The sequence below is a fragment of the Falco rusticolus genome, chromosome 4 (genome assembly GCF_015220075.1).
Source record: "Falco rusticolus isolate bFalRus1 chromosome 4, bFalRus1.pri, whole genome shotgun sequence".
Lineage (NCBI taxonomy): Eukaryota > Metazoa > Chordata > Aves > Falconiformes > Falconidae > Falco > Falco rusticolus.
In genome coordinates, this window is record NC_051190.1 from 93,517,340 (window position 1) to 93,530,648 (window position 13,309).

The 13,309-nt window shown below is 41.3% G+C and overlaps 1 protein-coding gene across 2 annotated transcripts in view; it reads left to right on the top strand.

The window, feature by feature from the left end:
- The window catches only part of BMPER (BMP binding endothelial regulator), a 145,182-nt gene that overhangs the window by 92,360 nt on the left and 39,513 nt on the right, over positions 1 to 13,309 (top strand). The window contains exons 12-13 of one of the 2 annotated variants that reach the window (XM_037387200.1): positions 2,892 to 3,221; positions 8,485 to 8,821. In XM_037387200.1, the coding sequence (XP_037243097.1) occupies positions 2,892 to 3,221; positions 8,485 to 8,821 (667 nt within the window). The remainder of the gene's footprint in view (positions 1 to 2,891; positions 3,222 to 8,484; positions 8,822 to 13,309) is intronic. The other variant, XM_037387201.1, reaches the window with a different exon arrangement.

A 13,309-nucleotide genomic window follows, 5' to 3' on the forward strand; every position in this document is an offset into this window, starting at 1 on the left:
TACTATCAATTTTACTTGCACATCTCTAAATTATGTTTGTTCCTCTCATGTCTTGCCTCTTAGACACTTGCTTAGGTGAAGAACCAGCCTCCCCTTCCCAATATGTTAGTTATAACATGTATAACGTGTCCATGTTCTTGGCCTCTAGAAATGCAGACAAAACACCAGTTTTCTCCTCTAAATTCTTCACTGACGTTTGGGTTGATTTTTTTGTTGATAGTTTCCTTGTTTTCATAAAAGTTGTCATTATGTTTAAAGAAAAATTAAAGCCTGAAAAAATGAAATAGAATCTGAGCAGGTAATAAAATGTTTTTGATATTCATTATGCAGATAATTACATGAGTATGTAAGGAAATCAGAAACATGTCAGTATGATTAGGAATGGTAAAGTCAGATGGTCTCCATATAACATCTAGGGTTTTCTTCTTTCCTGTTGGTGATTAAATACTATATGGTTCCTGCCAATTTATGGAGATTCAGTCTTTTTATGGCCTTTGAAAAACAGTTATTGATATCCTCATTGGTGCTCATTTTAAAAAGCAGTCTCTTATCTAAGTGTCTTGGTTTTCAGGCTCTGCTTAAAGTCTCTTGGGCCTGATTTCCAGAGGTGTTGATCAAATGTCTTTCACTGTGACTTCTAATGAAGCTGTTGACATGATGTCCTTGAAAACGTCAACTTTTTGGTCCCTAGTTGCCAGACGCAGGCATAATAACAATGCCAAGACTAGTTAGTGGCTTAGCTAAAGAAGCATGCATGTGGCACTTTAGGTGAAAAGTACCGATCTCCCAGGTACCAGCTCCGTGATGGCACTGCACCATGCGGTGAGGGAGACAGAAGTTAGACTTCAGGAAAACCTTACTCACAGCGAGGACAGCTGAGCACTGCAGTAGGTTGCTGGAGGTGTCCATAGGGTTGCTGTTGCTACTGCTTTTTAAGGGCAGGTTAGAGGAACGTCTGTCAGGAAGAAAACAGGTACAGGTGATTCTACATTACAGCTGGAGAAGGAAAGGTAATGTCTCCTGGGGTCCCCTTCAGCCCCATTTTCTGTGTCTCCATGTAGGTATCCTTGGATGCTCTTTAACTACAGCTAGTAATGCCAGAATTATAGCTGCTTTAGCATAGTGCTCTGCCTAGGCTGAAGAAACCTGCTGAGAAAAGTGTATTGCCTAGTCAGAGCTGTATTGCATTCTACTGAAGGAATTCTCTACCTCTTCTCCACAACACCTATGTCTCCTTCTTTTTTGTAGGTTTAAATTTGCCTTTTTTTAGCTGCCTTTTCAGGCGAGCCATTGTTAGTGGGATAATATCTTTTTTTCAGTGACTAAATTGTATTCCTTGTTACTCTCCCCTCCTTTGTTGGCTTTTGGGTTTTTCGGGTTTTTTTGACTGATGCTGTTCACAGCTCTCTGATTACTGAGTCAAATTCTGTTACTGCACCAAGCCCTCTCCCTAAAACAGGCATCATCTTTCAAAAGCAGCCTCAGCCCATGGGTATCCAGCTGGCAGTGGCAGTGTGCATTTGTCTGCTTTGAGGCTCCTTCTTCCAGGAACAGCAGCAATGAGATGTGGTTAGGACCTATTGTTATACCAGAAGGCTGCAATGCAAATAAATTTGCTGCTTGCTTTGATTGTGAGGCAACTCAATCAATCATTGGGTAACTGCAGGGTAACTCAGCGTCATTGACATGAGTGTGGAAACGTGTCCTGCCTTTGAGCTGTGGCTTCGCTGACCAGCATATGGCTGGAAATATCAGTAAGAAATCTCCCTTCGTTTGCGATGGTGCACATGGTTGGTAGAGATGCTGTACCCTTAGTCACTGCATTATGTTAGTCACATCCTACTGACTTTAAGCTGATAGCATGATAACAATAACTACTCAAGTCTGCTGTGTATAAGCAACATATATGATAGCTTGTAACACTGAATAAAGATGCTCGTTCTACCTAATATGGGAAAACCCCATAAATATACCTAGTTTATAAATGTACAATAATTATAAGTAAGTGTGCTTATTTAAAATACGGACAGAATCAGGTCCTGCTAAAGTGGTCTGATGGCTTTTAATTTCAGAGGATCACCCCTGCCTAATGGAGGGCATTAAAATTAGCTTCAAAAATATACATGCGATGTTTTGAATTCTGCTTCTGTTAGTGGATTAGGCTTTGCTCCCACAACACAACTTAAGGGTGGGCGCTCATCCCAGGGGAGCTTAACTGTCTGAGAGGAATGCCTGTAGTCTTAGATACTTGTTTGTGCTCCCAGAGCTAGCAGCAGTGAGACAGGCTCCTCCAGAGAGTAATTCCCCCACATATTAAGAGAAATGTCTAAAACTGGTGAGATGAAAGACTTTCTAGTCATGTCTGTTTCTCTCTGTCAGTAAGAGGGAGACTGGATGAGTTGCTTAGACTAGACATTTCATGTTTGGAAAGCTGAAGCTAGGTGGGAAGGCTCCCGTCACACATCTCCAGAGACATGTGGGCTCTGCAAGCCCAGGGCTCTGCCTGCCCTGATATCATGACTAAGGCTTGTATTTTCTGGAAATGAAATAATTTGGAAAATTTCACAGGCACCGTAATACCCTAAGCTGTTCAGATGGCACAGTATGTTTATGGGACAGACATATAGGTTGGAAGACGTGTCTTTGGTTCCTAGCTACAGGTTAGCATTCCTGTGCTGCCCCAAGGATCAGTTGGCCTTTGGTTCCCACCTGCTTTGGGAAAGACTTCCACTAAAGCCATAAAGCCCCTGTCTTTCAAAAACATATATTCGTAGTGGATGTCAGCCAAATCCATAGGGCAGATAGATGAGGTCCTCTAAGTTCTTATCAACTGCTTTTTTCAAACTTTGATTGATCCTGATATGGTGCTTTTGTTTCTCACTCACCTGCAGAGCCTGGAGTTTGCACTGTATTTGGAGACCCTCACTACAACACTTTTGATGGACGGACATTTAACTTTCAGGGAACATGTCAGTACGTTTTGACAAAAGACTGCTCCTCCTCTGCCTCACCCTTTCAGGTGCTGGTAAAAAACGATGCCCGCCGGACCCGTTCTTTCTCCTGGACAAAGTCAGTGGACCTTGTGTTGGGCAGAAGCACTATCAGCCTCCAGCAGCACCTCACAGTGAAGTGGAATGGGACCCGCATCTCACTACCTTGCGAGACACCACAATTTCAGATCGATTTGGATGGTTATTTGCTGAAAGTGACGACCAAAGCAGGTAGGGCAGGAGTGTGTGTGTGTGTGCGTGTGTTTCTCCTCCAGTGCAACATGAACAGCAGTCAGTAAAAAAGCGTGATAGTGGCAATATATGTAGTTAAGTAAAAGAAAATCAGAAGCTTCAGAGAATCTGATACCTTATTTGTTGAAACAGGGAACGGAGATGACTTACGTTTGTTTTGGTAAACTGTTCTGAAACTATAGTATCCTTGCATAGATAAATACTGAGGGGAAGTTTAAAACTTTCTCATTAGCATGTGTTAGGTACTACTGTAGTCCTGAGAGATTTCACTTACACAGTGAAGTACTGTTTCAGCAAGAATACTATTTACTGTTAATTCAATTAAATGCCATGTGAAAGCAGTGAAACAAATCTTTCTTATGGAGTGATATGGTCACAGGCGTGACGCATAGTCATACTTATTATCTAGCATCTTTTTTTTTTTTTCAAGGGGGACACTAGCACCCACTGTTGAGCTGAGAATTTAGACACCTGTTCATATAGCCCCTGGAAGTGTAAGTCTGCATAATGTGGGTCCCAGCTCTGGGCTCATTCCTCAAAGTGGCAATGCAGATTTTTGTGGCTGTCTGTAAAATGCACACAAGCTGACCATTATTCACAACTTCTAATTAAAAGCATCTTGAAGGTTTCTCTTTGCAGCCAGCTGAACACTATGAATTCTGGCGATGTGGATTTCATTAGCCAACCACAGGCCAAAGAAAGGTTTTCAACTGAAGATGAATGACAGCTAATCCTGCTGCTATTCCATTTGTCTGTGGTGCAAGCCTAATAAATGACTACACACATCCTTGTCCATGTGTTGGCAGAGGGAGTGCAAACATGGCATATGACAACATACCAAACAGTGTGTAATCACTACAAATTATAGCCTAAATAATTCCTCCCCTTAACAGAGCCGGATCAGGTTTCTCTCGCTGAATGCAGCATGATGGGCCAAGTCCTCTTTTCCTCAGCACGTAAGGCCTGGAAAGCAGCAGAACAGCATAGCTCCATTTTGCTGGGAGAGGACAAGCAGCAGAGAGGCTGTAGAGAAGAGGAATGTCCTGAGTAGAACTAGTTTAAAGACAAACCTGTTGTTCCACAGGAAATTCTGAGTGCTGGGTGGGAAAAAAACTGGAGAATTTTCTCTGTTTCAGGATGAAACATGGATTTTTCAAGAAATATATGCTTTCCCGGTGTAGGGTGAAAGAAGAGGTGGAGGGAGGAAGGAATGAAAAATAAGCAAAACCACTGCACTAGAAGCAAAATTCAAGTAAAATTGGGCTGGGAAGTGCAGGGGCTGGTGCTTACAGCTCGGTCAGCATTCCCACAGCTTTTGGGTTTTCTTTTTGCAGAGCTGTGAGCTTCAGGAAGCCTTGTGGTCCCTGGCTATGGGGCAATCTTCATGGCAGGGCTGTCCTGGAGTTGCATACCCTGAAAGTCCAGGTTTCCAGGCAGCCCACCAGGCGAGCTGGCAGGAAACCAGCTTGGACCCTTGCCTGTGCTGTCTTGGAAGTTCGCTGAATTCGATATGTCCCCTGAAGCATTTCAGTTTTGATGAATTGGCATTTTCCAGTGAAAACCTGTTTTGTTGCTAAATTCCTCACCAGCTGTAGCCCTGGATGCCATGCAGCAGCAATTCTGGCACCCTGCACTTCCAGATATTTCATCATGGGTGTGGTTGGGGTGGTGTTGAGTCCTAGTCTAAAATTTGTATGTTAAAAAGATGAGAGAGCAGAGGGTCACAGGGCTGGTGTTACTTATCTGTCCCTCTAGTGCAGGAGCATTTTTGTTGTTGTTTCTGTGCTGATCTTTTGCACGAAGCCGCTTTGCTGAGGTTTTCTGTACCACTTTGGCACTAAATCTTTAGGGAATAGTGGTCTGCCAGGTCTGGAGGATGCCTTTACCATGAAAAATCATGCAGAACAATTGATGGGAGTTCCCAGCATGGGGAACTCAGTATGTGATGTGCATAAATCCAGAAGGATTTTTTTTTTTTTTCAAATGCAGTAGAGCTGATCGTGTGGCAATTTAAGAAATCAAGTAACAACTTGGTTAAGCATCCTTCAAAGAAAGAGGAAAACTGGGAAACTCTAAGAAGTAACTCAGGGAATATTCCTTTCTGCACATCCCCACATGGGACAGATGCTGCATCCTTTGACTTCACGTTTCTTGGATTTTGATCCTTGTCCAAGTGAATGGGAAATCATTCATTTTGGGGGCAGGGGGGAAGGTAAGGGCAGTATAGGCACCAAGAAACTCTTCCAAACAATTTCTGTCTGCCAAGGAGACCGTTTCAAACATCACTCCATAGCATAACCCTGTCTGTCACAGCTTTTGTTGGTTTACAGAAACGAACAGAACTTTCTGCTTGTGAACAAACAAAAAGGCACACACTACACAGTACAATCAGGCTTCAACAAAATTATCATGTGTGTACGAGTAAATACCCTTCCTAGTTATCCCAAGACGGAATAAGCTCCATTATGGACAAAAAACCTTTAGGCTGTTCATGAAAGCAAGAAACTACCCTTCCATCTGGCAGTTACAGCAGAATATAGTATAATTAAACAATATGCAGCTAGAGGAAAGTACCTTCTTTTGTGGTAGTTAAAGTCTGAGTCTCTTGAATCAAATCCAGTAATCAAAGCAGGACTCCCTGGATTTCAAAATGTGCATTTTTACATGCTGAGATGAAAAGTCATAGTTTTGTGTTATTCTTGTTTGTATTACCTAGAGTTCACAGAGCAATGTAACAAGTAGGTTAACTCTCACAAAGGACACATAAATATAGAGGATAATTTTAGAGTTAACCTTTTATAATGAATGTGAGTGGTTTCATTGAAAGCCAGTTGTAGAAGGAAGATTAAGATAGAATCATTAGCCAATCTTTTGTAACTCTGCTTAAAGTCAGCAGCTTCTGAGGGAGCTCATTTAGGGAAGAAGTTAAACACTGCCTTAAAAACTGGAGTTGATTTCTGAAGAGAACTGTCTGAGAATTTGGATCTTGATGCTTCAAGCTTTGAGAAAGTTTATATGATTCTCAAGTCTGAAGAAATCTTAGTTTATAAGTCAATGGCCAGGTTCTTCTAAAAGCCAGCAGAGCAGTATTAATCTGGTGTCTGCAAATCAAGCTGTGTTTTGTTTTGTTCAGTGTTGTCAGAGGCAAAGACAGCTGGAATTTGAATTTGTCCAGCAATGATAATGTATGAAGCAGCTTAAAAGGGAGCCTTCCCCCTTGCCACTGTGCTGGCCTCGTTAACAGTTGTAGTCTTGCACAATTTCTCAGTTGGCTGGGTGTACAGTGCCTTTGGAGGAGGATACAGTGGCCATATCCATGCTGGGTTTATTGGATAATTTGAAACTACTTTCAGGTGTATCAGCTCAGGACATATTTGTGCTATCATTGCTAACCTACACTGATAAGAAAACATGATGCACTAGACTGTAGTGGCCAGTGATACAGAATTATCTGCACAGCCTGGGTGGGTAAATCATTCCCAGACCCCTTAGTGACACTGTGTGAACCACACAAGCAGCAGGACAGTACGTACCGATGGCAAAGCACCCCTTCTATAGTCATAATTGCTCTTTGAGCCTCACCCTGTTTCTCTGCAGTGTGGGTAGGAATTGTCATAGGAGACAATGGGATGTGTCGCTAACGGAAAGGTTCCAGCTTTGAACTGAGTCACTGGTATGTTAATTACTTACATGAGGATAGGGCAGACTTTGGATCGCACAGTGACAAGCACTGATTTACAAGAGGAAAGGGTGGTGCTAAGCCAGCCCACACAGCAAATGTAGAAAGCTGGAGCGAAGCCCTGGTCATACACTGCGGAGTGAGGCTGTTTGGTATTCTTGGCCAGGCAGGGAGAAGACGGTAAAATCTGGATTACCCTGTTTAAAAGCAGGTTCCTGTGTTTATCCTTAACTAACCACTGCACACTGGTACTTTATGGGAATAAATTAACATCAGCAAAATGATTTGTGATCTTCAGATGCAGGGTTACTGCAGAGATATGATGTAGTAGCATTCATCAGACATTAGAAATAATTAAAAGAAAGGCTATTTTTGGGTAGAAGTTAAGCAGCAGTGATTCTTGGTGTTGTTTTTATCCCCCACGATACCAAAATTGCTTTCCCTTCTGAGAAACATGTTTACTTCTCGAAGGATGGAATTAATTTAATCTACAATCACCCAGGTAAAAACTAGAATTTTAGTCTCCACGCAGTCTCTGGGCCCCCTAGAGTATCACTGGAAACAGAAAGGCATTCAGAATGTAGTTTATTCCCTCTGCATTAGACACCCACATTGTGACCCAGAGCTGCCTATTTCTCTCCATCAAAGAGAAGGCCCAGACAGCTCAGCTAACTTAAGCGAGACACCAAGCTTTTAGATGGGTACAGAAAGATAAAATGGATTTCGCTCACAGAAAGCTATTTTGATTTTGATGTACTAGAGTGCAAGTCCTCACGGTAAACCAGATTGTAGCAGAGCACTTACATCTTGCCACTAGATGGAGGTTAGATGTTTACCGTCATCCCTCAGTGTTGCTGACTTATGGAGACAGCTTCAAAATTCCAGTAATTGACACCTTTTGAATGAACAGTTTGAATCCTGTTCAGAATGCCTTCTTACAACAGTTTTACCCATCTCCCATCTTTGGGGTCATCTTTTTAACTCTCTTTACCCACACAAAATATGGTACTTGTATTGGAACAGTTGTATTCACCCAAATAACTGATCAGTCTCAGCTTTGCGGGCAAGAAAAGGGTGTTTTCCATAAGGTGATCACTGGTGGAGTCTCATGGGGCATGGACGCCATTATATGCCCACGACCTGTGCCATGGATGACAATGGCTAAAATTCTGGGCTGCCTGTGAAATTGGCTAGAAATCTGCCCTAGCAAATTCAATTTGCAGAATTTTGAAAAAGCCCTTTTTTGAAGTTAAGAACAGTTCTGCCTTGGCTTCAGACTTTTTAGGATAGCCCCATTTGTTAGTGAGGAGGAACAAAAATAAACAGAGACAGGCATGAATGTATTGTAATTGACTATGATTTAAGAAACACTGCACTTGCCAGAGGCACTTACTGGGCGGTATAGAGAAATCTAAACATTATCAGAAGGAAGCCAATGGCTTTGTTTGGGTTCCCTGTTTAACAAACATAAGGCATAGTTTGTTATCCTCAATTTCTTTTTTTTTTTTTTTTTTTCTTCTTCTTTGTGTGTGTGTGTGCGCATGTTTTTATCTCATCTACTAGGCTTGGAAATCTCATGGGATGGAGACAGTTTTGTGGAGGTCATGGCTGCGCCACATCTGAAAGGCAAACTCTGTGGTCTGTGTGGCAATTACAACGGGCACAAGCGAGATGACCTGATTGGGGGTGACGGGAATTTTAAGTTTGACGTGGACGACTTTGCCGAATCCTGGCGCGTGGAGTCCAACGAGTTCTGCAGCCGCCCGCAGAGAAATCCTGTGCCTGAGCTGTGTCATGGGACGGTCCGGGTAAAACTCCGAGCTCACCGGGAATGCCAGAAACTCAAAGCATGGGAGTTTCAGAGCTGTCATTCAACAGTGGATTACACCACATTTTACCGGTAAGTGTGACTTGCTGTGGAAGGAGATAGTAAGTTACTGTGTGAGCAGAAAACCCACACAGCTGGCCCAGTTTCTAGTAGCATCTGAGCACATGCTTTGAGCTGCTTGTGCTAAGTATTAATACACAGGCTTAGAGTTGCAGTAGGATGAGCTTTTCTGAGTCAGGGATCAGAAGATAGTCCTGAGCTAATAAAAACCTGAGCAGCCAACACTGAGAAAGGCAGGCAGGCATGTGATCACCCAGAGGAAAAGTACTTCTGGAGACTGAGGAGAGAGGGGAAAGAGACTTCAAAACATGTTGTTAAGCTCCTGATTTCAAAGTCAGCTGTAAAGTTGAGGCTGGCTTTAACTGTCGTTGCTTGTGGTCCAGAGAAGTGTGTCTTCGCAGAAGCATTTTGAAAATGACTTTATTAAAGCAGGGATATTAAATATTATGAGTGCCCCTTGGATGCAGCAGTTTGTGGGTTGAAAGTCTGAAAGGAGAGAGTTAAAAAAAGTTAAGTGCATGCCCATCCTGCCCTGGGAGCAAAGGAAGACAGATGAGGATCTAGAAGCCCTGTCTGAGTGAATTATTTAAGATTTTTTATCTTTAAAATGCTTCCAGTCTAAACCACAGAGACATCATTTCTGTTCTTTAATTGGCATGAGTTTATTTGCCCCTCACTCAGTAAATAAAATTGGCTTTTCTTTTGATTGCTTGACATAAAAGATAAAAGCAAGCCGAGTTACAGTTGTATGATGGCGGATGGAGCTGCCTGATCTCTGCGCTCCCAGCTTTCCCCACTTGCACACATCTGCTGAACTATTGGGCTTATTAGGAAAAGCTTTCTAAAATGACTCCATTTCCCTTACGAATTGCCTTTCCTCTTCTTTTATAATGAGACAGAAGGACTTTTATCTACCCCAGCAGAATACTTCTGGGACTGGGAAATTCTAGAAGACACACAGCTCGGCTCATAGTCTATGTGTTTCTGCATTTAGTTTGCTATGGTGTTTCCCTGTGCTAGGAGCCTGGCAAAGAGTGACAATTATATTCTGTGCAGGTTAGAATACTGCATCTTTTCCAATGGCTGAAAGTAGAGCACAGAGCACTAGAGATGCTAACACATATAGGGTCTGTTGAATGCGTTTCAGCAACATTCCCATCTCACTTCCATCGTCCTCTAAAGGTAAGTGATGACAATGCAAATGGAAAACAGGCACAGAGAGATTTGTTTCATTTTGCAGTGGATTTTTTGTCCCTTTTTAAAAGTAGCTTGTGATTAATTTAGTGCAATACACTTCCTGACACCAGAACAGAAAATGATTTATATTTTGGCTACAGCAGCCAGAAGAAAAAATCTCTACATGCCTGCATACAAGAATTACCGTAGAACATTTCTGTTTCTTTAAAATTATGTCTTCTATTTGTCCTGGAAAGACAATGAAATCAAGCAAGTATTTAATTTGATTATGTCCTTTTGTATAACAGTCTATTTTTCTCTGAGAAAAATTTATGTTGAAATGACTGTCATATTCTGTGAGAAGCAGCTATTTGTTTGTTTCCATTTAGAAGTTGCTAGCTGTTAGAGTGCTCAGCTCCCAATACAGGAATCAAAGATGAAATATAAGTATGAATTAAATAATGGTATTTAGCAGAGTGCTACTTCTTGTTAGAAACTGACAGAGTTATAGCAAGCAATTTATTCAATGACCATAGCCATTTTTCATACTAGGATGTTCCCACAAGAAGGTAACGATTATGGGACACACATTCAAGAAAGTTCTGAGAACCTTTCTAACAAATCTTTGTATAAATAAATATGCACGTGCATGTGTGTGTGTGTATATTAGTATGCATATGAGTACTTAAAAGACTGGCATTTTTTAATGAATGTTTTTCAAAGAATCCATTGCTGGTGAGGTACTTTTGCAGAAAAATTAAAATACCATTAAAAGAAGTTTAAATTAACATGTAAAGCTTTTTACTGAAGTCTTTTAGAAAAGCATATTTAGTCGATGTTTTCTAATTTCAGGGTAGGTTTAACTAAAATTTATCCAATTCCTCTTTTCTAACTATGAACAAGCTCCTAGCAGTAAGGGAAATGAAGAAGCAGAATGGTAGGGTCAGATTCTTTCATTTTTCTATTCATCTTCTCTTTGAATTGAATAGCTTCTCAGTTTCTACCCTCCAATATTACGTATTATGGAAATTTTCCATTTGAAATACTGCATTCTCAAGGGTTAAACTTTCTTGGTCATTCTTGCCTGTATTATCAACATTGCCTCATTTTCATTATGCTGCTCTGGCAGTGACCTGCTGTTAATAAGAATTCTCAGAAATAGAAATAGAAATAAACTCAGCAGGAACATTATGAATGAGGGTGTGTTTTCTCCAAATACCAAAACAGGCAGTGAACAATGCATTACAAACTTTTGTCTGATTTTGTGTTACTGAGATTTCTGTGAAGGCTTCTCAAATTTGTTTTAAGTCTCTTTCTTTTTACAACTCTAGTTTCTCCATTTGTTAGCTGTCCAAAAAATATACACGGCAAGATTGTCGCAATTGTTAGGTGACAAGGATATGGTTAATGTAGAGTAGAGCTAGCTGCATGGTTGTGGGGTGAAGAACAGCTAACTCATGAGCTTGACCTTGATAGATCTGTGACACCTTAGCAGAATGGTTGTGCACCTTGCCCTTAACCCTTTTTTTGATGTTGTGACTTTGGTGACTCGTGTTTCTCTGCAAAGTGCATGGTAGAAGAAAGCACAATATAAGTGCACAAGAGAGGATTTTTAAATAATCCAGACTGCAAACTAACAATTTTAGCATCTAATTTTATACCAGTCTTTTAATTCTTTGTTTTGTAACTAGACATGTTTTATGGGCTTTTAATTGTGGTTTGTTTTGTTTAGTTTTGGGTTGATATTTTTTGTTTGTCTTTAATACATTGCTAGTTGTTCAGTACTCATGAGTAATACTCTAAAAATAAACCTTAGGGCTGAACTTTATGGAGGCAAGTTCATTAAGCAGGGAAATGATTTTGAATTTCCAGGAGATATTGATAAATTCTGGGTGAAGATGAGATCACCGTTCCATCACCGTCCAAATCGTCACCATTGCCACTTGTTTATTTTGATATTTTAACAAGCATCCTGGATTAGTCCTGGCCAAAAAGAAGTTGTTACTAAGGTCACTCAGTAGCAGGTTTTTAGATTGGATACTTTAACCATGTATGCAATAAAGCTTGCACTCATATTCCTGAAGCTGCTCTTGAGTATAAGCAGCACTAAAAATAGGTGATGCCATCTGTATTTCTCATGCTGCTGTTACCAGAAAAAGCTCTATCACATTATCAAGAAATATTATGGTACTATTTAAGTTCTTGGATGAGGATTTGGGGAGCTTAGGGAACTTGAGGAAGGAGAAGAGAACTTTCTGTGCTCACCAAGCCCTTGCCCATGGCTGATCTCATTGTGTGTCTTCGAGCTGTGCTGGAGCAGGGGCCTGGAGGTGACTCCAGCCCTGGTGAGGCCAGGGAGGAGCACGGCATAGGGGGCAGGTCCCCTGTGGGCCCCCATGCTTGCTTTGCTCAGCCGCGGCTGATGCCTCTTGGGAGCCTCCTTGGGAGGCCTGGGAGCAGGCAGCCCCAGACAGGGTGTGGGGGCTGCAGTGAGGGGGGCACGGCAATGCTGCTCAACGGGGGGACAAGCTGGGCTGCAGGAGACACTGTAAAGGCAGGCATAGGACTAATACTCCCAGTGGCACCTGGCCTCGCTGACATTCATGGCTTTCCAGTAGGTTTTTTTGGTAGTTCGGTAGCACCAACAGATTTGGAACACGACAACATGATACCAGGATATCACCCGTCTCTAATACACCTACACAACAGGTGAGTTCATAAATTATTAGTTAGACATTGCTCAAGACTCTCACTAGTGCCATAACTTTGGAAAAGTATTCAGTGTCTTGCTTTTGCCATGCAGTAGATTTCCCCCCTTTGAGATTGGAAAATTTGTGCCCCTAGCTCTTGAGAGAAGTGTTTTTATTGCTCTTACCCCTCCTATTATTACTATAATTTTTGTTATTGTTGCTATTATTATTATTATTACATTTTTAACAGACAACAGCACACCAAATGATTAGTTACTCTTTTCCTCTTTGGTAATTGTCCTAAGAGGTATGTTTTTCTCTCAGACACTTGAATTCAATGTTATTCAGTATTTTATAGGAAGCAGTAATTAACAGAGTAATAACCTCACTTCTTTGAATCTGTTAATCAAATACATTCAGGAATTGCAAATCTACTTTATTGCAGTTCTTGTCTTAAATATTCCTTGTGGCTGTGGTGACATTACTTCATCTTAGCTCTCAGTTAACCAGTTAATGAGTTTCTCTTTCAGTTAACCAATTAACTTTATCCAGTTAACTGCTGCAGTCTTGCAGTTTTTCTGAAAATTTCCACTTAACTAGAGAAAATATTATTGTTTAGAGTTAAAGCACAAAT